General features: G+C 36.0%; 1 protein-coding gene across 1 annotated transcript; it reads left to right on the top strand.

The window, feature by feature from the left end:
* On the top strand, nucleotides 1-11,535 carry GALR1 (galanin receptor 1). The gene is made up of 3 exons (XM_035550668.1): nucleotides 1-690; nucleotides 7,771-7,836; nucleotides 11,218-11,535. Exons 1-3 carry the CDS (start codon nucleotides 1-3, stop codon nucleotides 11,533-11,535), a joined length of 1,074 nt encoding a protein of 357 aa, XP_035406561.1.
* The last annotated feature ends 12,429 nt before the right edge of the window (nucleotides 11,536-23,964 follow it).

The raw sequence follows: 23,964 nt of genomic DNA, 5'->3' as shown, positions 1-23,964 counted from the left end.
ATGGAGGCCGGGGAGCCCTTCAACCGGTCGCGGGCTGGGGTAGAGCCGCCCCGCGGGGACTTGAACCTCTCCGGGCTGCCGGAGGCGGAGGGGAAGCCCCTCTTCGGCATCGGCAGGGATAACTTCATCGTCTTGATCGTCTTTGGCTTGATCTTCACCCTGGGGGTGCTGGGCAACTCTCTGGTGATCACGGTGCTGTCTCGGAGCAAGCCGGGCAAGCAGCGCAGCACCACCAACATCTTCATCCTCAACCTGAGCATCGCCGACCTGGCCTACCTGCTCTTCTGCATCCCCTTCCAGTCCACGGTCTACGTGCTGCCCGCCTGGGTGCTGGGCGCCTTCATCTGCAAGTTCATCCACTACTTCTTCACCGTCTCCATGCTGGTGAGCATCTTCACACTCTCGGCCATGTCGGTGGACCGCTACGTGGCCATCGTGCATTCCCGCCGCTCCTCGACCTTGCGCGTCTCCCGCAACGCGCTGCTGGGCATTGGGCTCATCTGGGCGCTCTCCTTTGCCATGGCCTCACCTGTGGCTCACCACCAGCGCCTCTTCCACCCTGAGAACAGCAACCAGACCTTTTGCTGGGAGCAGTGGCCCAACCCACGCCACAAGAAGGTCTACGTGGTTTGCACGTTCATCTTTGGTTATCTGCTCCCGCTGCTGCTCATCTCCTTCTGCTACGCCAAGGTGGGGCAAGGCGGGTAGTGGTGGAGGGCATTTGGAAGGAGTGGGGGGGGGTGACCACGGTGGTGGGTGTCCATGAGCCTCAGGGACATCTCTGGACACATGTAGGGACATGGCACAGGCAGGAGCCAGCAGTGTTAGGAGGTGATGGGGCAGGGGTGTTTGCACTGCAGAAGGATGGGGCAGGTTTTACAGTTGAGGGATGGGGGGGGGGGGACAAGGTATGGCACGGAAAGGTCAGGGATTGCATGGGGCGGGGGACAGGTGGGGGGTGTTGTTCCTGCAATTATGGGGACCCCTCTGCCTGACGTCCTCCTTGCAAAGTGTCGAGAAGCCCCAGAATCTTTCTCTGTGAATGCAACTCTACTCTTTTCTTGCAGTGCTGTATAAGGAGTTTAACTCAAGTCATGTGCAACCAAGCAACAAGTTGTTCAGGCTTCAAACACAGCATTTCAGTTCTTTAAAGTACAACGTGCTGAGAAAATATGACACAAGCCTGCCAATCTGGTCTGATCCAATTAATACATGATAAGAGCAAAAGACTCATTGTGTTGCCTGGTCACTCTGAGCCCGGTCTTGCCCCCATTGAAGTGAATGGGAGATTTACCTCTGAATTCAGCACAGGCATGTGCTAGGAAGCAGTGACTGAGGACCTGGGTAGGAAAAAGCTATTAGTAAGGTTGCCTGAATAGAGGTGCTTAAGGGCTTTCTGCTCAGGGAACAGTCATGTTTTTCTACAAATGTTATTTGCAGCCTTCAGTGTAGCATCCACAGCTCTCTGACAAGACCCGGAGCACAGGCTGTGACCTACTGAGCTGCACAGAGATCCTCCCAGATCCTCCTGTTTCTGTGACAGCAACCTCCAGTCCAGATTCATCCTTGGGCAGTAATTTGTGTTCACGAGGATAGGTCTGCTCTTGCAGATAACGACTGCTTAGGTGTTGAGAAATGACTTTAATTAGCAAATTAAATAGGTTTAGTTAATGTATTTAATGTGAACAAATAATTTTATGTTCTATTCAGTTGTATGTACTATACACATTATGTCAGTTTAATTGTGGAAGTAAGTGCAGGCTGGAATGACATCTAACTTTGCTAAAACTTTGAGTTATGCAGAACTCAAAGGACAATGCTTCTAAACTACTGTTTGTAGTGAAACAAGTCCAACCCAGCAAAGGGAGAAGAAAAGGTATGTTTTCATACATAAACTGAATTTTGCTTTCCCTCGGTAAATACACTGGCATCTCTTCTGCAGTGGTGAATGTGACTGAGCTGTGAGAGGGAAGAAACCTGTTGTAGTCTAAGATCATTGGAGCTATAAGAAAATAATGAATATTACAGAGAGACTATTACTGAATATGTGTAGAGGAAGCTTTCCAGCCATTAAGAATTCTTTTATTTTTAAAAGCCAAAGTATCTTCAATTTCAGCATAGATTACCAGCCTTCAAAATATAATTATGTGACTGAAAATTGAAAGCAAGTCTTTAAAAATTATGACAGACTTGCATAGCATAGAAAAAAAAAAAAAAAAAAAAGGAAATTTACCTGAAGGAAATTTAAGCATACTAAGCAGAACACACCATGCTACAAAGCCCTTATACTAAAGTAGATATCTCAGTATCAATATGAATATGTGTAGCTAAAAAACGACAACCCTGTGTGAAATACATGCCCAGAACAAATTAATAAAAACAAGGCCACTCCAAGTTACAACTAAAATCTTGTGCTCTGATTGTTGCCAGGCTGAGATCTCACCCTTGCTTGGTCTGAGGATTGATGTGTTTTGAGCCTGAATATACAATCTTGCTTGCCGCAGCGCCAAGCTGGAGGATCCAACATGAAAGGATGAACTCTAGGAGACGTTTTGTATTCCCACTGGTGTCAATAAAGCTGAAAAATGCCATGATTCATAAGAGGCTATATTGAAGGTGTTTGAACCCTGCAGCATAAAGGCTTGTTCTTGCCCCCATTTCGGAACCACTGACACATCTCCAACTGCAGTATAGCGGGGCACATGAGGTAGAGCAAGGGAGAAATTAAGAATGATAAAAGTTGAAAATCAGAGCTGAAGTCTTACATTTGTCCAAGTCACTGCTGCTCTCCTGGGTGTCCAGCAAAACGATTGCTGTGAGCTCTTCCTGATGTCACTAGTACAACTGATATTTTGGCTTCTTAATGCATGCATGGTTAGAGGATAGTTGCTGTGTAATAGTCTCAGAAGTATTACAAATCTAAACACATTAGTTTCTTATGGACTTCCCTGGTTTTCATGAACTGTGGATCATATAAATAATGCAGTTTTCTGATACAGTAGATTAAGACAAAGGAGATGCATTTCTCTGTTTGAATATATTGCCTTTTCCAGGCTCCTTTAAGGCAGTTCTGTTTCCTTTCTAAGCAAATTGCAATTGAACTTTCAGTTTTGAAAGTCTCATTTTTTAGGCACTCTAATGGAGGATTGAGTTCTTTTCCTCTCCCAGTCTCTCTTAAATTATGTTAAGAGACATTCATTTTCAGGGGGTGTTGGCCCCAGTGGAGAGCAATACTGTTGCAAACTACAGAAGTGCTTAAATAATGGTATATGCCACAAAATCTGAACTGGCAATCTCATATAATACATTCTTAAGGCAGAGACCACGCTCTGTCATGTGTGTACAGCTCTGCTTTTCCTCTCTCCCACAAAAAAAAAAAAAAAAAAAAAAAAACACCTTTGTGTCACTTTTAACCAAATGTGGAACAGAAGTGAAAATATGAGAGGGATTGAGAAGGAATGATATTTCCCTAGTTTCATGACAACAACAGCCAACACAGAAGACGGAGAGGCTCAATCTTCTCTGTCCTTTAAGGAGAGTCAGTTTGCACTCAGTTGTTGAACACCAGACAAGCCACGTGGGGAAGAGGTCTTGTGTAGTGCCTGCTCGTGGAGAAGGCTCGGCTTTTTGGGATCATGCAGTCAAGAAATCACAAATCCTTAGGAAGCCAGCTGTAATTGGCTCCAGACAGCCCACAGAACTACTCTGTAAAGGAGCTTACTACTTCAGCCAGAGGAGTGGTGATTATATAGTTATTAGTTGAGTTACAGCACTGCATACTTATAGACAGCCTGTATTCTTTTTTATAGCTTATAGTGTTACTTGGCATATTATTTGTTACAGATGTTTAGTATGTGTTTCATAACATGAATATGTTTGCTCACTAATGTGCTCTTAAAGGGCAAAGTGATAGATGATGCACAGTGAGCTTCTATCAATTGACATCTGTCATGGTAGTGCAATGTGACAACTGATTTTGGGTGCCTCTGCTTCTGAGTACCCAATTATGAGGCTTCAGTCCTTGAACATCAGACCTCTTTCAAGCCTCTAGGTTGGAGACCTAAAATCATTAGCAAACGTTTCCTTTTATAGAGGTATAATGTTAAAAGCTACTTTTTAATTTATTTCTTGCCTGAAGAATGTTTCCATTATTATCTATCATTCTGAACATTCTGAATTCATGAAAGTCACGTATGATTTACAGAGTTGGTTAAAAATAAGCCATAAAAAATAGGAGTCAAGACAAAATGCAAGCTTACATGGTTCTTGGCATAAGATAATATATCTTAAATTTTGCTGAACAGAGAGGGAAAACTTTATTGGAGAAGGCTAAACTACACTGAAAAGAGAAATAAAGGGTATGACATATTAGTGACATACTATTAAATGAAAGAGGGTGAAGGATCTGTTGTGACAATAAAAGTAGCAGCATTACTTCAAAAAATGGATTGCAGTCAAAGGCACTTGAATTTAAATCGGGTTCATATTATAAAATATGGTTCAGAATGTAATGCTCACATTATGGCTCTGTTAAACAAGCAGTTCACTCTTATTAGATAATGACCTTGGGCAGGCTTTCCTGCTGCATGATTTTAAATGGATAAACTAACAAATAAGGAAGGTGTAGGCAGTGGAACGATTGCTTACAGCCAGACAAGAAACATGCTTTGAAGCAGTGCAGACTTCAAACTTTTATATTGTTTGGCAGACCTGTTTGAATAAGCACACGTAGTTTTGGCTATTTTTTCCTTTCCCTATTTGAAAATCCTTCTTCCAGCTTCATTTAGTCATCATCCCTTAGCCTGTACTCTCAAACCATCTGAAGGTTGTCTCTGAAACAGCTGCGAGCAAAATGAAATAGTCTGAAGGCAAAAGCAAGGACCTCCCAAATGCCATTGGGATGGTTTTGGTAGTACAGTCTAGACCAGCCTGGAACTTCTTCTATTTTCATAATCCTGCAAGACTCCTTACACCCTCTGGTGCAAAGCATATCTCTCACCCCCAGAACCGCATCCTCATCTTCAGAACACAGGAAAGCTATTCCCTCCCCAAGAGCCAAACATGATTGCTGGTCAACAGGTACATGAAAGCTGGAGTTACCAGTTTCATGTAAAGAGCTAATTTTCCACAGAGCTGATTTTATTTTATTTTATTTTACTTTATTTTATTTGAAATGTAACATCTGATTAGAACAGGTTGTGACATTTATTTATTCTAGCAAGGGTCATTTTATTCTGTGAGTTAAATATGCATGTATAAATGCATTAGTGGATATTTTGTAGAACACTTTCTTTAGAAGAATAACTTGAGATAAAATAAGAGGAATATAAGAATTATTATTCATTCAGGTGAAGTGACAGTGGCTGTAAGAGGAACAATTGATTATTCCTTGGCCCAAAGAAGAGAGAATTTGAAAAGGGCAGCGAGGAGTGGTGTCTTTGATTTGCCTTGTAGTGTTTGTGCATAAACATGGCTCTTAATATCGCTCTACAGCTTTCCATGTAGGTCTCTGAGTACTGTTCCACGGCTGTTGATAGGTAATTAAATTCTGCCTATTTCTCTTCCTGCTGGTCTGCATACCATCTGGTACACTACCACACAGAGCCAACATGTTTTCACTGCAGAGGCTGTACATCCTTATTTCACGACATACATACATGACCCGAAATAGGGAAACTTGAGAAGGATTGATTGGAAGGTTATCACCTAAATCTTCAACATCCCAAAATATTCAATAATATCTTTTTTTTACTGCATCTTTCTTTGGAACGGAGAAAGATGCAATGCAAAAGCTTGTGTTACAAGTTTCAGAGCAAAAGAAAAAGAAAGTTTATATCCTTAAAAGAAGATTTTGCAGTTCTAAGTTTTGGGAAGAGTACATCTAACTTTAGTGTTACTCTTTGAGTGAAAATCAGTCTAGTACAGTATCAAGGTGGCAGGAGACAAGATTTGCAAAGATCCAATAGAAAAAGCTCATCTATTTAAGTTATGTGAATGGGGCAATAATTTAAGCAGAAGTGATGGGAAGTGAACTTCACTGTATTTCTCCCATGCTCTTTTGTTTTTACAGCCACAGAGTAAACAACTCAGCTCTGCTGTACATGGTGACAGCAGGCGAATAAAGAATGTGTGAGCCAGGGGGACACATTTCTGCTTCTCTGATGCATCTCAAGGGCTCTTCTATGCTTTTCTGTTTGTTTTCTTCGTCCTGGAGAAGGAAGAACATCTGGGATCCAGCCAAAGCCATTTTTTTTTCCTGCTTTTCTGGGGCTCAGGTTAGCCTGGTGGCAGCCAGGCTGGCATTTCAGAGTAGGGAGTGAGTGCAGGGCTGACACACAAACACATTTGTGTACAGATAAGCAAAACTGCGCTTCAAATGTTATGTTACAATTTTATTTATTCGTATATTTTTGTGGTTTGCTGATAGATAAGAGCAGACTTTTAAAAAATGGAATCCACTGGTGATACGTGGTTATTCACAAATATCATCCTATTTTCCTTAGCTCATTCTGTATGTTTGTAAGACTTAAATACCACAGTGGAATCAAATCTCTGCATCATCTTCTCTGGTTGTCCTGTCCTGGTAGTGGTTAGCCATGCATCCCAAAGAAATCAGAGAAAACATTCCAGAAATCAGAGAAAAGAGAGAATTTATACTCTTTCCACACCTCGGGAAATCTCCTTAGAAACCCTAACATATAGTACTATATTCCTTCTAAAGATCTTTTTAATGCACACTTACTTTAACTCTGGATGATCTTATCTGTTTAATTGCTCTCAGTTCATCTTAGAGCTATGTAAACTCTAACCCTAACATTGTCATCATCTAACTGAGCTCTTCACTCTGAATATTTGCAAAAATGTGCACACACACACGCACACACACACACTGTCTTACCATATTATAATTAAACACTTGAGTTTAATTAGTATTTCCCTTTCTTGATTCTGTATGATTTACTACTGGTTAAATATATGCAGCTGAAGAGCATATTCCCTGCCTCCCCACATACCTATAAATCATGTTATATGGATATATTAAACTCAGTTAACAATGACTACAGAAAAAGGGCATGCTTCACTATGCATCCACTATCCAAAACCTTATGTGAAAATCATTACATTTATGTTAAAATTTGGACCCTACGCTTGGTTGATATATCATTTTGAGACATAGTGAAAAATTACTTGTGAAAGATATATGACAGGTGTCATCAAATTATTCATAAAGGTCATATCTCATGTGAGATTCATCTTATTATAAATTATTTGTAAAAAGCTTAGGCTTTTTTGAAGTTCAAATAGTGCCAAAATCCTGATTATATTAACCAAACATCCATCTGAAGAAAGCAAATTATGCAGGTGACTCAGAAAAGCTCTGACTCAAAACATACACTTTTTATGTTACATGCAGTAAAGGTCATTCTAAATTAACAAGCACTGACATTTTTATGAAAGAAGAATGATTGCTAATTCTTGTTACAGGATAGGTTTCAATTTATTGCCTTGTTCAATCATAATGTGTATTTGTTATGTAATACATCTGTATTTTGATACAAGAATTCAGCTGTGATGTGCTTTGTATTTGTTGATTCACACAGATACAGATATACAATTCCTTTAGATTTTATACAATGCTCTTCTGAAATGTGTAAATTGTGTCATTGATGTTTGTAAGCAATTCATGCAGTACTGGAGAATATACTCTAAAAACAATGTTTTTGAATTTTAGAAAATGGTGAAATACAAGATGCAAATTAATCTTTTCAGGTCCTTAATCATCTGCATAAAAAGTTGAGAAACATGTCAAAGAAGTCAGAAGCATCCAAGAAAAAGGTAGATTGCTTTCATTAACAATTCCTATTTGTTTATATTTTAGTTTTATGGGTAAGATAATTTGGTATTCTATTACTTGTTGCCAAAGCCATAATTGAGAGGAGGATTTGAAATGAAGTATTTAACGACATATTCAGTCTCTCACTGAACTCAGCAGGATGGGAATCTTCTCTGATCTGGGTTTTCTATCATAGTGGGTCAAGCCATTACATGAGATCCTTGTATTTTGAATATTGGAACATCTGAAATTTAGATATGGAGAGACCACCTCTCTTTAACGTAAATGTTTCTTTTGCCTTACCAGCCTTTTTCTCTATCTTGTAAATATTTTTTCTTAAACTAGCTGTTTTTTTTTTAATGAAGAATTCCTAGCTTGTATGATGAGACTTACAACTGACATTAATTGTACTTCCGGATAGGAGGCTGAAAAGAGACTTTAATGATTTTATGATTTTCCATAAAACATTTTTTTCTAAGTTCAAGACTTCAGTTATATACTGGCTACAAGTAAAATTGTGAAGGGTCTTTAAAGCAGAATATTAGCTTTGCAATTTACAGCAATATTTGAAGGATGTGTTTATGTAGAGAATTTGACAGATAATATAATATGGTCCTGATTTTTGAGCAGATTTGACCACAGTAATCATTTGACTAACTTCTCGGTTTATGAATGTGGAGTCAGAAAAAACCCTTAGGCTACAGCTCTTCATTTGATCTGATCACTATTACCATATGGGCATGCAGACTATCTGCAATGTAGATGAGATATACATGGGCTCAACAGGGAATAAATAATCTATTCTTTATGCACTCTCTATGTTAAAAAAAAAAATCTTGTCATAGATTTTAATTTCTAGAATTAAAAATATTACATCCCTGAATCAGTAGAACACTTAATATAAATATTTTGCACTTGCTCTCATCAAGGCCAAAGGTGTAGTTTTCAAAGGCGTTCTCCATGTTGCCGTCTTTATTCTCATGTACATTATTCTCAAACAGGAAATATCTGTGCATTTTCTCTAAGGACTAGCTCTTGAAATTTCAAATAAAAATCAGATCTAGCTATGAACTTGCTTTAATAGTTTGAGGCATTGCAGCTAAGTCCGAGACTGCCTGGGCACCTCAGGGTTCAGTAACCAAAGGGCAAACAAAAAGAAGCATAAAACTTTTTTTTTTTTTTTTTGACTTAGAAATTTCTGATCCTAAGGCCATAACTCATGTTTTCAAAGCAACTCTGTTTTCATTAGTATGTTTTATCTATCTGGTTACTGTGTGTTCTTCTGCTGCTATTTTGTTAACAATAATGCATTTCAGACCCAGTTCTACATTTCTAGCTTTATTCAAAGCTTTATAAAATTTTAGTAGTAGAATCTTAAAATTAATTTGTCATATGTCTGAAAAAAAAAAAAAGTAAATTTAAATTATGAATGTGCCTAAATGCTGTTCTTTGTGCTGTTTGGTCACAAAGCAGCAATATTAGCATCATTCATTTCAGGCGGTTTTTATTTGCTAATGAGGAACCATAAGCAAGATGCCATTAGGTAAAAAAGGGCTGCCCTTTAGTGTTACCTTGGTTGCAAATTATAGTCATAGTGGAAAGGTAAGCTCTGAAGTGCAGCTTAGGAGGAATAATGGGAAAAAAACAGAAGTTGTGAGGATCCATTATGCAGAGCTACTTATGCTGCTGATATGAAATACCTTAAGTACAATAGTTACAAGAGACACATGGTCAACCTCAGCTTTCAGTGTATACAGTCTACTAAAAGTCAGTGATTTTCCTGGTTCCAGGCTTGTTGTTGTTTGTTTGTCTTAATTTTGAAAAAAAATATGTAGTAATACACCTTTTAAGAAGTAACTGTGCATGCAATATCCAGACAGAGTGTTTTCAGCCAGAATATTAATGCATTAAATGGATCAGAGCATGAACTGTTCTTTATTTATACTTCTTTGTTAGCACAAGGAAGACTACTTTCCTGATGACAGCTGAAAGAGAAAATATTTGTGTGGCTGTTTTAGCATCAGCTGACTTAAACTAAATAGGGCTAAATAGAAAAAAAAGGTTGTGAAGACATTTGAACCCTTGAGACTAAAATTATATTTACAACAGGTATGTCCTTTGGTTTCTGTTGTGAGATTTTGCTAACCAGCCACAATATCTCCCATAGATTATTTCAGCCTGTTGCCACAGAAATTAAGATTTTCCCTGCAGTTTCTTTATGTTAAGTCACGTGGTGATTGTTTAGGTCAAAGAATTAGTACCAAGCATTAATCAATTCAAGAAAGTATAGACTAGGGTCAATAAATTAGCAAAAAGTCCAGGAGGCATTGTCTGCGCTGTAGTATATATCACATTGTGGGTTAGTTTGGCCTGTGAAGAAGAGCTGAAGTTGTCTGCAGAATTATGAAGTGTTAATAGAGTAATTATAATGACCAATAACATAATATGCTTTGGAATTGCTATTAGGCTTTTATCGGGAAAGTGGCACTTGTTAGAGCCATACATGTATTAATTTTTTCAGCAACTGCAAAGCAATAACAGCTGATTCTGAAGTAAGCAAAAGGTAAAGAAAACATTAACAATCAAACTCCATTTTGCCTTAGAAAAATACTTGCAGCACCTGAAAAGTCTATAATGACTGATACTGTCAGTTGTGGCTGTCAGAAGGGACCTAAGGAGCTTTATATCTCTTTCTTGTGAAGATACTGAAAGATGAGGCAGCACCAAGGATATTTTGCTCCTTGAGTTCAATATACAATTACCAGAAATTTCAAGTTCCTTCCTTATTTGTCTTTTTTTTTTCCTAGTTGTATTGTTGTATTCCAGAACGTTGTTGGATGATACCCCCATGGAAATTTTATGTTCAAATTTTCAAAATAATTCTGCTCCTCTTTAGATTCTTCAGCAAACATTTAATCTGACTGCTCTAAGCTCTTTCACTAGCTGCCTTCATGTACAATACATCTCTCTTGAAATTCTGGTCAGAAATCCTTGTGCACCCAATTAAAATATAACTTAGATCTGAATGAGAGTCCCCAAAGACCTATATTATTATTTTGTTACATCAAGCTTGTATGCACATCAGAAAAGGCTAGGATTTTGTGTAGGGTGTGAGGTACATCATTCTTTATTTTTGAGCAAGGTGATGCATTTCCCTTTTGCTGCAGAATTTTCAAGGCTAGCATTCTTCTTGCATTACTTCAAAATAAAGCCATATAGGTAATGAGGTTCATTTGTTAATAAATATTATTGTTAATAAATATTTAAGAGTGTATTATGTTTGTGTACTTTTTTTTTTTCTATAAACAATGCTTTTAAAGCAGGTTTAAAATTAATTCTATGAGTGCTTATAAGACATTTGTGTTTTCCTTTCCCTGTCTCAGACAGCACAGACTGTGTTGGCGGTGGTAGTGGTTTTTGGCATCTCCTGGCTGCCGCATCACGTGATTCATCTCTGGGCTGAATTTGGAGTTTTTCCACTGACTCAAGCTTCATTTATCTTCAGGGTAATTGCACACTGCCTGGCTTACAGCAATTCTTCTGTGAACCCGATTATATATGCATTTCTCTCTGAAAATTTTAGGAAGGCCTACAAACAAGTCTTCAAGTGCCAGATAGGTAATGAATCACCTCTGAATGATGCTAAAGAAAATAAGAGCCAGATAGATACACCACCAACTACCAACTGTACACACCTGTGAACTTCAGAAAGACCTGTACGTTGGCTCTTCAGCTGTGTGATCAAGACTTCTAGAAAACAAAGCACAATGAGCTTTATCCTAGCTTTTTCTTGATAAAGCTAATTGCTAATAAGCTATTTAATGTACTGAAATTACATTTGTAGCAAACTTTCATGAAACTGGTATGAAAGAAAACTGAGCTGGTCCTTTGTATCTTAGTTTTGCCAAATAAAGCTCCTGGACCTTTAAAAGATACTTCAGTAAAAATGATGGTGATATGTCTGCGTTCTTATTCACTAAGCATAAGTTCTATAAACATTCATGTATATATACAAGGATACGTTGACATGGACAAGTCACTGAACTTTCCGACATCTTACCCTGTAGAAGTGAAGATGTGGCTGAATTTTCTGACTTAGAGATGATAAATACTGTGGTACTATGATTTCAGAGAGGAAAACTTTCATTATCTCCATCAGATTGTTTTGACAATGCTTTTTCTCTTTTTAAAGTAAATATGTGCTATGATGCTGAGTTGAAATAACCCATGTACAACTTGAGGCAACTGCTTTAGAGAGACAATGCTGATTTTATCTGTTCAGCTGTCTTTTTAATGTAAAACACTGAGTGATGATGAACTTTTTACTACTTTGTATGCCTACCTTACTGCATACACGGAACTTTTGTGTACGCTATATAAGGTTTTGTTTATGGCCTGTATGTAGTTGTACCAAAATGAGGATTTGTCTGAGGGAAGCTTTTCTATAGTTTTTGCGTGTGTGTGCGTGTGTGGGGGTGCATGTTTTGTTAACTTTATAGACTTTGAGATGGAGCTACAGTTTTAAATGTGCAATATCTGTATTAATTTTAAAATACTATGTTCCATAAAGAAATTCCAAGCAATGTTTAAGTGTTTTAAAACAGCAATCCATTAAAAGTTCTAAGAGGGGTTTGATATCATGAAACTCTAAAATGGAAAATTTCAGAAGGATGTATTAAAATCAATACAAAGTATATAAGGTAAATGGCAGAATTCTGAAAATTCTTAAATATCATGAGTGATTTCGGCAATTTTATAAATGTTCTTAATATGTCCTTAAGCAGTAAACCTCTAAAGAAATAGTGGAAGAGTACTCAGTACTTTGAGAACATTATTGTTAGCTGGACAATGATGTGATTTACCATTTATATTAATGACCCATGGAATCATAGGATAAATCAAACTGAAAGAACCTCTGGACATCCTCTCAAGACAGGGCTGCCTTCAGATCTGGATCACTTCCTTATCTAGGCACGTTTTGTAAATTTCCAAGGATGGCAATTCAACAACTTTTGGTCAGCCTGCTACTGCCTCATCATGTGCAGCTGAGATTTCCCATGATGTAACTTGTGACCATTGCCTTCTGTCCTTTCTCTGTGCAATCCAGAAGAGTCTTCTCTCTAACCAATCACTGTGTAATCGAAGATGGCAATTAAATTTCTTCTCAGCCTTCTCGTCACCAACCTGAAAAAATGAGGCGCTCTGTATCTCATCTGTTGTGCTCCAGCCCCCTGGCCTTCCACTGCACTTGCTCCAGCGCAGCCATCCCTCTCACATACTGGGGTGTTTGAAATGGGACAGCATATTCCAGGTGTGGTCTCACCAGCACTGAGTAGAGGGGACTAATCGCTTCCCTAGACCCTGTGTTTTTCTGCAGAATTACATTCAGTCAGTCCAAGCCCAAGTTTCAGGACTCTGGATTTGGCTTTGTTGAACTTTATACATTTGATAACTATCGTCCCGTTCCTCTGGCTTACGGAGGCCCCTCTGAAAGGAAGCCTTGCCTTTCAGTGTATCTAGCACTTGCCAAGGTTTGGTGTCATCTGCAAACTTGCTGAGCGTTTCCTGCTCCCTGTTCAGGTTTTTGATGAAGATGTTAAGTATTGTTGAAAAGATACTCTGTCAGATTCTTTTTTTCTCCACAAACTTGCTTAAAAAAAAAAATAGTTTGGTGTGGTGAAAGATAACTATGGGACAGTCTCTCCATATCATGAAAATGCCTATGTTTACATGCAATTATTATCTGCTTGGAACCAGTAAAATAAAATTGAAGATGTTGAATTAAAAATAATGGAATAATACTGCATGCATGATTGTGTCAATTCCTTCATATGAAGAAACAGTATGATGTTATTGCTAGGAACACAAAATATATGAAAAAAATTAATTGGAGAAGAAGGGCTTAACCGTGCAGCAAGCCATTTTCTGGGTTAAATTTGAGGTTAGGAAACAGTCTAGCACAATTTTGCAGTTCCTTTGAGCTTTCAGATTTTTCATGTCCTAATCAGATTATTAAATCACTATCAGACTTGAAATGAGTTTATAACATATTAGGTGATTCCACAGCTTTGAAAATTATATATTTTTTCCTTTTTAAATTTCGCTTTTTTTTCTTTTACTTTTAAATAAAAAATAAAATGTAAATATAAAAATCATATAAAGTTAACATTGTGAGTTTATGGTTTCATCTGGAAGTCTTTTTTTCTTAGTTGTAAATAATCTTAAACACAGTTGCTTGATAGTCAGCAATGGGACTTCATCTGTTTGAATTTCTGAGGATGAGGGAGTGGGGAAGGCCTGCAGTAAGATTTACTTTTGAAACCCTGCCTGATTCTTGGTGAGTGCCAGTAAAACTTCCACCTCTCTTCTCAGAGAAACCTTAACAAGCACCTGCCATTCCAAAACTCGGTTTCTTGACTAAAGCACACTCCTTTTTAATCAGTGTCTCTACCATGGCTTCGATGTATTCAGCTGTGACCCAGAGGATGTTAATGTAAAAACGGTGTTAATGTATGCTGTGAACTGCAACTAACCCTTGAGTAGCAGGGGTTTGTGCCAGAAATATAGCTAATTTGGGCAGAAAATCAGCAAATGGGCACTAATTATCTTTGATGACTAAATGCCTGCTTTTAAGTTCTGAGCTTGCAAGCAAGTTTACCACACTTATTTGTCTAATATGCTTTGTTATATGTTTGTAACCAAAACCACTAATCACGTGTACACTGAAGCAAAAAAAAGTAATAATAATAGAAATAAAAAAGGATATTTTCTCTAACTAGAACTGAATTTTCCACTCAGATTAATAATCTCAGTGAGTTCCACCATATTCTTCTATTAATGGGACAATACTATTCCATACAAATTAAAATAAATAATAAAATAACAGGCATGATTTCTCTAATTCCTCTGAAACTAAAGCAGGGTACTTATGTGTAATTTAAAAAATACTTAAATTTATACTAATGTCTTAAATGATACTTAAAAATTGTGAGAATTAGAGACCTCAAATAGAAAGAGCTACTCATATATTAATTTATACACTCCCTAAAATTTTATTTGATGTATTTTGTCAAAATACTACCTCTTTGTGCTGTTTCACAAGTATCTCCAAAAGTTGAAAATATATTATGCATTTTAACACTGATGATAGAAATAGTATATCCTGTCAAATCAAGTAGCAGGAGTTGTTCAGTCCTTCTTAAAACTGTGCTTTAGTAGAGAAACAGAAGTCTTTTCTTTCCACAGTTTTCTCTGCAGAGTGTATTAAACACCCATGGCATGGTAGCACTTCTGTAGCACCTCATACTTACGTGAGAATGTCTCATTTCTTGCACACTTTTAGCAGGGGGTGTAGAGGAGCTTAGTTCTGTCCGTCTTCTGGGGTTGTACTAGGACATTTCAGCAGGTTTCTAGCCAACCTTGCATTTTATGTTTTATAATTTCAGTTGTTTTTTTTTTTTAACAGTTGTTGCCTTAAAAAGATGTGAAAATTTCATTAAAACACTGCATCAGTGGAACTTGGAAATTGTAAAGATTTATGTTTAAGGAGGTCAGGAAACAATTCCATTGAGGTTCTTCATTCAAGGTTAGCCTACCTATTTGTGAGTAAGTGTTTAAAGTACGATAAAAGTTGTCAGCTGAACAAAAAATTATAGCAATGCTCTTCTTCAGCTAATACAGCCTAAAATACATTTTACATCCTTCAAGATATAAGTGCAGTCTTCAAGATGTAAGGATCCATATGCACACTGTGTATGATTATACATAAACAAGATTTGGAACCCATATCCAAAATGAAAAAAAAAAAATAAATAACAGCACTTAACAAACATATTATTCGTCATCTGCAAACATGACAAAAAAGGATGGGAACTTTCTCTCGTATATATCCAGCTGTCCTAACTTGACAGGTAAATGTATCACCCATTTAGCAAATTTTAACAAAAAGGAAGTGATAATTTTAGTTTAAAGTGAAGATAACACTTAATGGCCTCTTCTATGTGAGTCATAAAATTACATATAGGTTTCAGTCAGAAGTATGTACTAAACATTTATGATATGCAATAATGGAAACATTCAGAATTCCTTAAAATTTCTTTCTTACATCAAAAAATAGAGAAGTTCCTAGCATTTTCTTGTGTCTAAGGTAGGTAACAAAAGAATATGAAAACAATAAACCTGACAAAACTGGCAGAAATTACATGCAAGAAATTACTATGACTGTATAAGGAGCAAACTTTAATTTTACAGTTGTGTTCCCATCTTTAGCGCTAAAGATCTCTCAGCCTTTTGTATGATTAAATTAATTGGATCATTGATTATTTACCAATTGTTCTGAAGTCTCTTCTAAATTTAAACATTGAGAAAAACATATATTTCAAAAACATTTATTTTTTTCCAAAGATAAGACATTTTAATGACATTTTAAGTTAAGATGCTTCAAGGTATGTATTCACTTTCACTGTACACATGCACCTCTTTCTTAAAATATTATTATTATTCTTTTTATAATATATTATATACTCATTTGAAAAAAAAGAAAAGTCATTTTCTCCAAGAGATAAAGCTTTGTATATTTAATGTTACAGTAAAATAAATCTTACTTTACATTCCACATTGTAGGGGAAAGTGAGGGATCTTTATATAAAGTAACGTTGGAAATGCATTATTTTAAACATCATTATCTTCATGGCTTCTTCACAGTATGATGTGTCACATTGTACTTAATGGTATTTGTTGTATTTTGGGAAAAGATAAAATTAGAGAAAAGATCCAATTCTACCTTACAGAGCTTGTGCTTGTGTTATATATTCAGTACACATACAAATGTTGAAGACCAGGAAATTAAAATTCTGTGTTTGTTTCAGTGTATAATGAATGTAAAGTAACATGCAGTTGTTCTAAGATATACTGTACCTTGTTTGAATTTTCAAGTGATTTTTTCAATAGATCTGTATTGTTTTTTCTTCTCTCCATAATACGAAATACCAAGCCCGTTTTCTTACAAAATGTTAGCACAATATTTGAAAACAAGCGGTGTACTCAGGAAAAAAAATCCAGAAAAAAAATAGTGTATGTGATACTCAACAGACTTTCATGACTAGATGTTGTTATAGGTTGAAAATACCCTTATGAAAACTTAACTAATATAAAAAAAATATTTCATTTTCAAGTACCTAAATGCAGGAGGTATGATCCTCTACTCAGGCTGGTAAAAGTCAATTGAAAATGATTGAACTCATTGATATTTCTTATTCAAATGCAATTTCAATCTTTGTGACACATTTTGCTTAAAAGACATAAAACCAGAGCCAGAGCCATGTATTTGAATATGAAAAGAAACAAAATACACTAGTGATATGAAATCCAAACTTATTTTTATTAAATGAAAGCCTGTGTGTGGCTCCACTTTGGAAAGAGACAGTCAAATCGATGTACATTTGTGTGTAGATCTGCATTAACCAAGAGAAATGGCTATTTCAATACAGTAAAAATATCTAGATGAGCATGAAACCAGAATATGACTTCTACACCTAATAAGATATATTTTTAAAAGCAAATTAAATGTTATCAGCATGCATTTAAAATGATGTGCACTTTATCAATTTTACCTACTCAAATATCTTGTACAGTTCTTGAACAATCATTTGTGGACATGTGTACTGAACATTTGCAGATACATGGGCGCATTCTGGCCATATATATTTACAGGACTAAGACTGAGGTCTTATTTTATAGAGACATTGCTTAAGTCCTATAGCATAGTCCTCTTGAAACAGTTTGCCTTTGTGTGGTTATTCAATTCACTGATAAACTTCTAATCATCTGTAAAATTTGCTGTAAAATCTCTCTTTTAGTAATAAATCATCTGAGCTCCAGAGATAATCCAGAGATTTCTAGCAATACCTATAGAGATTTTGTCAACCTGGTTATGTTTAATATTAATATTCCAAAAGAAAACACAAAAATTTTGCTTATGTTTTGTAGATTTCACATTTTTGGGTGAGGTGATAACAAGACAGTATTCCTTTACATTAAATTTCACAATAAATTTAGCACAAGAAAACTGGTAATTTTAATACTGTAAAATTAAAAGTCATACATTTAGGAGAGAAGAACATGAGGAAAACTTTAAGAACTGATTTTTGAACTGGCAAATGATGAATTGGAAATTATCAGCTATTTAAACATAACCATTGACTCTGTGTAACTGAAAGAACATGCAAAAGCCCTGGAGTTGTCAATTCAGAACATGGAGGTACCTTGGGTTGTGTCACTGAAAACAGAGAGGCTTTCACACAGAAATTTCAGCAAAGAGAGATATGGTTACTAAGTAGTTCAATTACATCACGTACCTCTGTACCCATACAAAGAAATACCTGGTTCTATGCCACTCTCAGATGAGTGGATGAGTTAGTAGGATCCAGTATGGTGAAATTAAATTAGAACAGTTACATCTGTAAATAAAGTGGAAGCATTTTATGAAACCATGGGTATAAATAACTCTAGAATGCTTAATCAACAAATGCAGTATATTCCCTTTGCTTCATATCATGTTTGGATATTCCTCCAAAAGATTTTATGTATTTAAGTCTCAATGTGTGGACTAGGTGGTAGTTAAGTAGCTTAAGTAGCTTAAGCGACACAGTATTTAGATCTGATGATCAAAATGGTCCATTCTGGCCTTACTCTATTAGTATTCTTACCTTCATTTTTGTAATTAACAGTACAAGAGTTATACAGATATTAAGAAGTTCATCACAGAGCTGAACTATTATTCAGTCTAAAAGTGATCGTCTGAAGATGTATGCAGAGTAATTCGACAATTGGGCTACATCCTGGAAATACTGTACAGCAATTAACATGGTTGAAATCTTTGGCATATATATTGCCATTGCTAGAGAAGGAAATAAAATGATACTATATGCTCTTCTCATTTCACCTAGTTATTTTTTGCCATAATTACTTAAAATGTAATCACTCTGCATTACTTTTGCATAGCAATTTACAGTTTTTATGAGAACTACGACCTGACTGTTGCTGGCACATTCGAAGCACCTGGTGGTAATTGTGTTTTGGTCCATAAACAAAGCTGAGACTTTTTAGCAACCTGTAATGAAGCTGTGTTGGAAACATTTACAGGCGAGGGGCTCTCACAATCATGTTTACATTTCAGTTCTGCTTAAATGAAACACTGTAAATACTAATGCCGTACTGAATATATATGATCTGCCACTGCATTTCTGATAGAGCAGTCAACATTTTGGGGAGATTTATACAAGTTGGCTGATTAGATAGACCTGACTAATGTCCTGAGTGAGTTAGGAATAAGAGCTTCAAAATCTCTCCTGTCCTGAATTCTGCTCACTTGCAGGAGTTGTATAATGCTCTGCTCACAGCATCCTGTCACTTTGGAGGAGTTCCCCTTAACCTGCTATTGGCAATTAGACTGTACTGCATGTACTACATGCATCTCTAGAAAAGAGAGATCTAGCAAAGAGACTACTACTAGTACTATTGAAGAATATACAGAGAAGGCCCTTGGTTTTCACCTCCCCAGACCCTCAGTGCTCCAGGAGAGCAGCAAAGAGACTGTTCTGTCCCATGGTAAGTAAGCAGCCTAACTGGGATCTTGAGCATCAAATAAAAGACCTGTGTACTTTCAACCCTGAAATCTGTGATTCTTCAACATCACAGCAGTCACAGGAATGCCTTTTCTCACTCCTCCCCATATGTTGCCATCTGTCATCTTAGGTGAAATTCATCTTGCTCTAGCTATTCAAATAAATTAATCCCACAATTCTGTGTAAAGACAAAATATGTTTCTATAGATCAAGGGTACCCTGACAATACGGTCTGATTCAGTAGATGAAAAGTAGTACCTAATTATTAACATCAGAGCAGGAAACAAGAGAATAGGAGGAGAGGGAGTAAAAGTTCAAGAAAACAGTGTTGTTGAAGAGAATATATTTAGGACTCCAACTTTACACCTCTACATAGACAATACTTTCTGGGAAGTTTTCAGATGATTTATTGATTTATTAATATAACAAATGAGCAGAATCTTCTGCTTAGGTCATTATTGTCTTTGGTCATTATTTTGTATATAGTTGTCTCTCAATATCTTGAATAAGCCTTGCGGAGTCATGTTTCTATTACCTTGTTCCTTGTTGCTCTAAAAAGCTGTCCCAAGATGTGTTCTAAGCTGCTCTTGTATTCATGTGGATGAAGATTTAAATGTTTTCTTTAACTCCTGTGGTGATCTTAAAATAAAGGCTTATTTTACCTCCAGGTCTGCAGACACCTTACTGCAAGGCACAGTTTATGTATAATTCCCTGTTAAGCATACAGTGAAATAACCCAGCATCACTTGAAATGCTTCTCAGCAGGAAAATGAGACAGAGCAAGTAGGTCCAAGTATGGACTTAGAATTAAGCATGGGCTTAGAATTTTCATATGAAGTATTACAGCTAATGTTCATGGGTGAAATTTGTTTGGAAATAATACTATGATCCCATGCTAGAAAAAACTTACAGCTAAAAGTAATGCAGAACGGTACCACAAATATGTACAGAAAATCATGTCCAGATAAAGGGCTCAAGAATACAAGGTTGCTTAGGAAGATTTTTAATCACAGAAACCTCTTTTTTTTTTTTTTTTTTTTTTTTTTTCTAATTTTCCCACATCCACAAACTTTCTATAAGGCCAAATGAGACAGAATCTTGTATTTAAATTATTTATTCAATAGTTGCTATTAACACGTAAAGACAAGATTTTGTTCCTGTTTTTATAGGACATTTTTATCATTACACAGTTCATTACAAATGGAAGTAAGTGGAGTTTCCCACTTTTAATGTGAATCTTACAGTATTTACCCACCTACACTAATCAGATGATTATGATTTACACAACTATGCTAACCAGAGACCTCCCCCACTTTTCATTGTGAAATACTGATTTCATATGATTTTAAGTGAAATATTTCCATCAGAATAAAAGAACATGGTAATAAAATGTCTGTTTCATGGCTGATGGAAATAATTGTAGGAGGAGCTACACTGCACTTAATTTTTAAAAATTGACTTCAATTTGTAATTGTTATCTTTTCTTTTTGTATTAATATTTGTAGTGTTTAATTCTGTCTGGCTAGAAAGATGCATACTGAATGTATTATTTGCTTGATGACAGAGATTTCTTAAAAAATGTTTATTAGTGAAATTAAAGGTCAAAGAACTGAATGCCTATGTATGTCCTCCTTTTCTAATCCGTGAAAAAAAACCACAACAGTTACGCAAAATACATTTTTAATTACTTTTATCCTACCAACAATAACTGTGTATAAGACAGAAAGAAGAGGGAGAATACTTTTAATGCTACATTTCTAAAGCTGAGAACAGTATTATACTAAATCATTCTAAAAAGCAAGAGAGTAAATTAGTGAAGTGTAATTAAGGTAAAACTGCTCTTTTACTGCTGCATATTTATGTAGATGACTAAGTCAAGGTCATCCCTTTTTTTCATTAAAAGAAACAATGAAAACTCTTCCTGTGAACCAAATTCTATTATGTTATAGTTATTACAGTTGTATTGATAACTTCTAATATACTTCACCTAAGCAACATAAGAGTTATGGTTAAATTAATCATCTTGATTTTACCGAAGGAAAACAAAAGATAAAATCATGAATATATAACAGTAAAAGGTATTCAAAGAAATAAGTGGGATTTCAGTTTCTCTGGACAGAACAATTCTGATACTGGGCCTGTAAACTATCACTCGGCTCTTGGGCAGTTCTCTAGCATGCAGTGTTTTGGGATGGATTGGTAAGGATAAATCTTCTATGATTTAACAGTCAGCAAACTTTACTAGCAGTTTAATTGTTTATTTTTTTTTCTTTAAGCTTCCCATGGAATTAGTGAATCTTTCCAATTATGTCAGTGGAAATTGGATCTGACTCCCTCTCCCACCACAAAACCATGTTCAAATTGCTGTGTGTGCAGTCTCTGTCCATGTTACAGAATGACACTCCTGCGAAGACAGAAAATGAAATATGCTCTAAGGAAGAAGAAAATCTCCCGATAAGCTTTTGATGTCATGAAATCTGACCTTTATATCAAGAAAGCTCCAATGTCTATCACTATGTGACTTGACCCCATTTGTTCTCTTTTGAACAATTTGAAATTGAAGGTTTAAATTAACTCCTGAAACCCCTTGACTCCCTACTGCTGAAAAAAAGAAAAAAGAGAGAAAATAATAAGTGAAGGATGATCTCATTTGTTATAGATTATGGATTTATGAAATAATGATGTATCCAGAAATATCTAGATGATGCATAAATATTCTGTGACAACATTTGATGCCAATTTAATGTAACATAGTCAATTCTAAAAAATCAGGTAAAAGTGATTGTTTAAAACGAAAACACAAAGCCTTGCATGATGCCATTGGTAATTCAGTTAAGGAATTAGACAATAGTCTACCTGAGTGGCAGTCAACATATATTAATCAGGCTTTTTTACGCTAGTTGCAAAAAGTGGAGAGCATTCGTTCTCTCTTCTCTCTTTTCTATATTTTATCTTAGTATAATTTTAGGTTTTACTTTATTCTTTGTATTAACTTAACTTTCTTTAACAATTAACTTTTTTTCCTTAACTATTAACTTAATTTCCTTTTCTAGTATGAATCATATTTTTAGTTAAAAAATCCAGATCACAGTTCTACCAAACTAGTTATTTATATGTCTGATATATTTATACGGTATTTGAAGTATACTTTTACATGTAGTATTAGTAGTAAATCAAACACATTTAATTGCATCTATCCCTAAATCTTGCTGAAGTGGTTGCCAGCTCTAATACTATGATATACCTGCGTAAGCGAGAGAAACTATTGGTTTATCCAAATGTAATAGACCAGCCTAAATCAAATAAATCTTCCACAGAGACATCAAACAGATGTCACCGGAACATCTTATTTTGCAAGCATTATCAACTCATTAGGAGCTCTGAGACATTCTGTTCCATTAAACTAGGAACAGGCAGGCTGGAGTAGGTGTCTAAAGCATTATGTAGCTCCACGCGTCTGTTTGCTGTGCTTAATCCTCACTACCTCTAACAAGGTTTTCAGTGAAGTTAATTGTGTTATAAGGTTTTACCTCTAAGAGCTATGTGAATGCAGTCAACCAAGTCGAGCCTTGGTTAAATCACTGAAAACAGCTATCTGCTACATTCTGAAAGCTTATTTTGGTAAATCTGCCTTCAGAGTTTCTTCTTTTGTTGTTGTTTTGTATCCTAACTGCTTATTGTTTGTCAAAATTTAATTTTATTGATGTTAAAGATAGTATTCCTATTACTTTCAGTAGGAGAAAAGTGCAAGAAAATGATGGTGTAACTAATACATGTAACTAATGGAGGACTTCTGCTAGTGACAGATCTCTCACAGCTACCTGGTGCAGGCCAGTACATCCTCACTCCATTCCTGTGTGGCAGGCCTTAAAAATGTTTGGATGCTTTGAGTTTATTTTTTTATATGCTCAGCCCATAGCACATCCTAAATAGTGTGTCTGATACACTTTGCTATTTTTACTGGAGTAGTACTTCTGAAACCCAGAAATGGGTTTCCAGAGTCCTTGATGCTGTACTTTCAGAGGGAAAAAAAAAAGAAAAAGAAAAAAAAAAAGAAAAACAACAAATGTTCTCTAAAACTCTTCCTAAATCAGTGCCAGTGGTCAGAAACCTGCAGTAAGAAACAATAGAAAGAATTTTATTTCATACTTCAGAAACTCATTGTATGTTTTCAGCAAATACGAAGTTATTTATTAGTTTATTAGGTTAAAGGTTTGCATTTATGATCTCAGAAGCTAAGTGACAGTCCAAGAAGAAGACTAAAAATGTGTTTTGGAGGCAAATACTTTAAAGAGTGGTAAAGAGAAGATTCAAATTGAGATAATAATACAAGTTAGAATTCTGATACTTAAATAAACATGTTACTACTCTGGTAAACTTAGAACAAAGTATGTTCTTTTCACAGAGTTGTATTACTAAACGTACAGTGTTTCTTTCAGCATGTCACAATATTTCTTTGGAAAAAAAAAAAAAAGTTTTTTAATGTGAGATTAGTGACTTTGATAG

This window comes from Cygnus atratus, chromosome 2 (assembly GCF_013377495.2).
Source record: "Cygnus atratus isolate AKBS03 ecotype Queensland, Australia chromosome 2, CAtr_DNAZoo_HiC_assembly, whole genome shotgun sequence".
NCBI lineage: Eukaryota > Metazoa > Chordata > Aves > Anseriformes > Anatidae > Cygnus > Cygnus atratus.
This window is presented reverse-complemented; position numbering and strand designations above follow the sequence as displayed.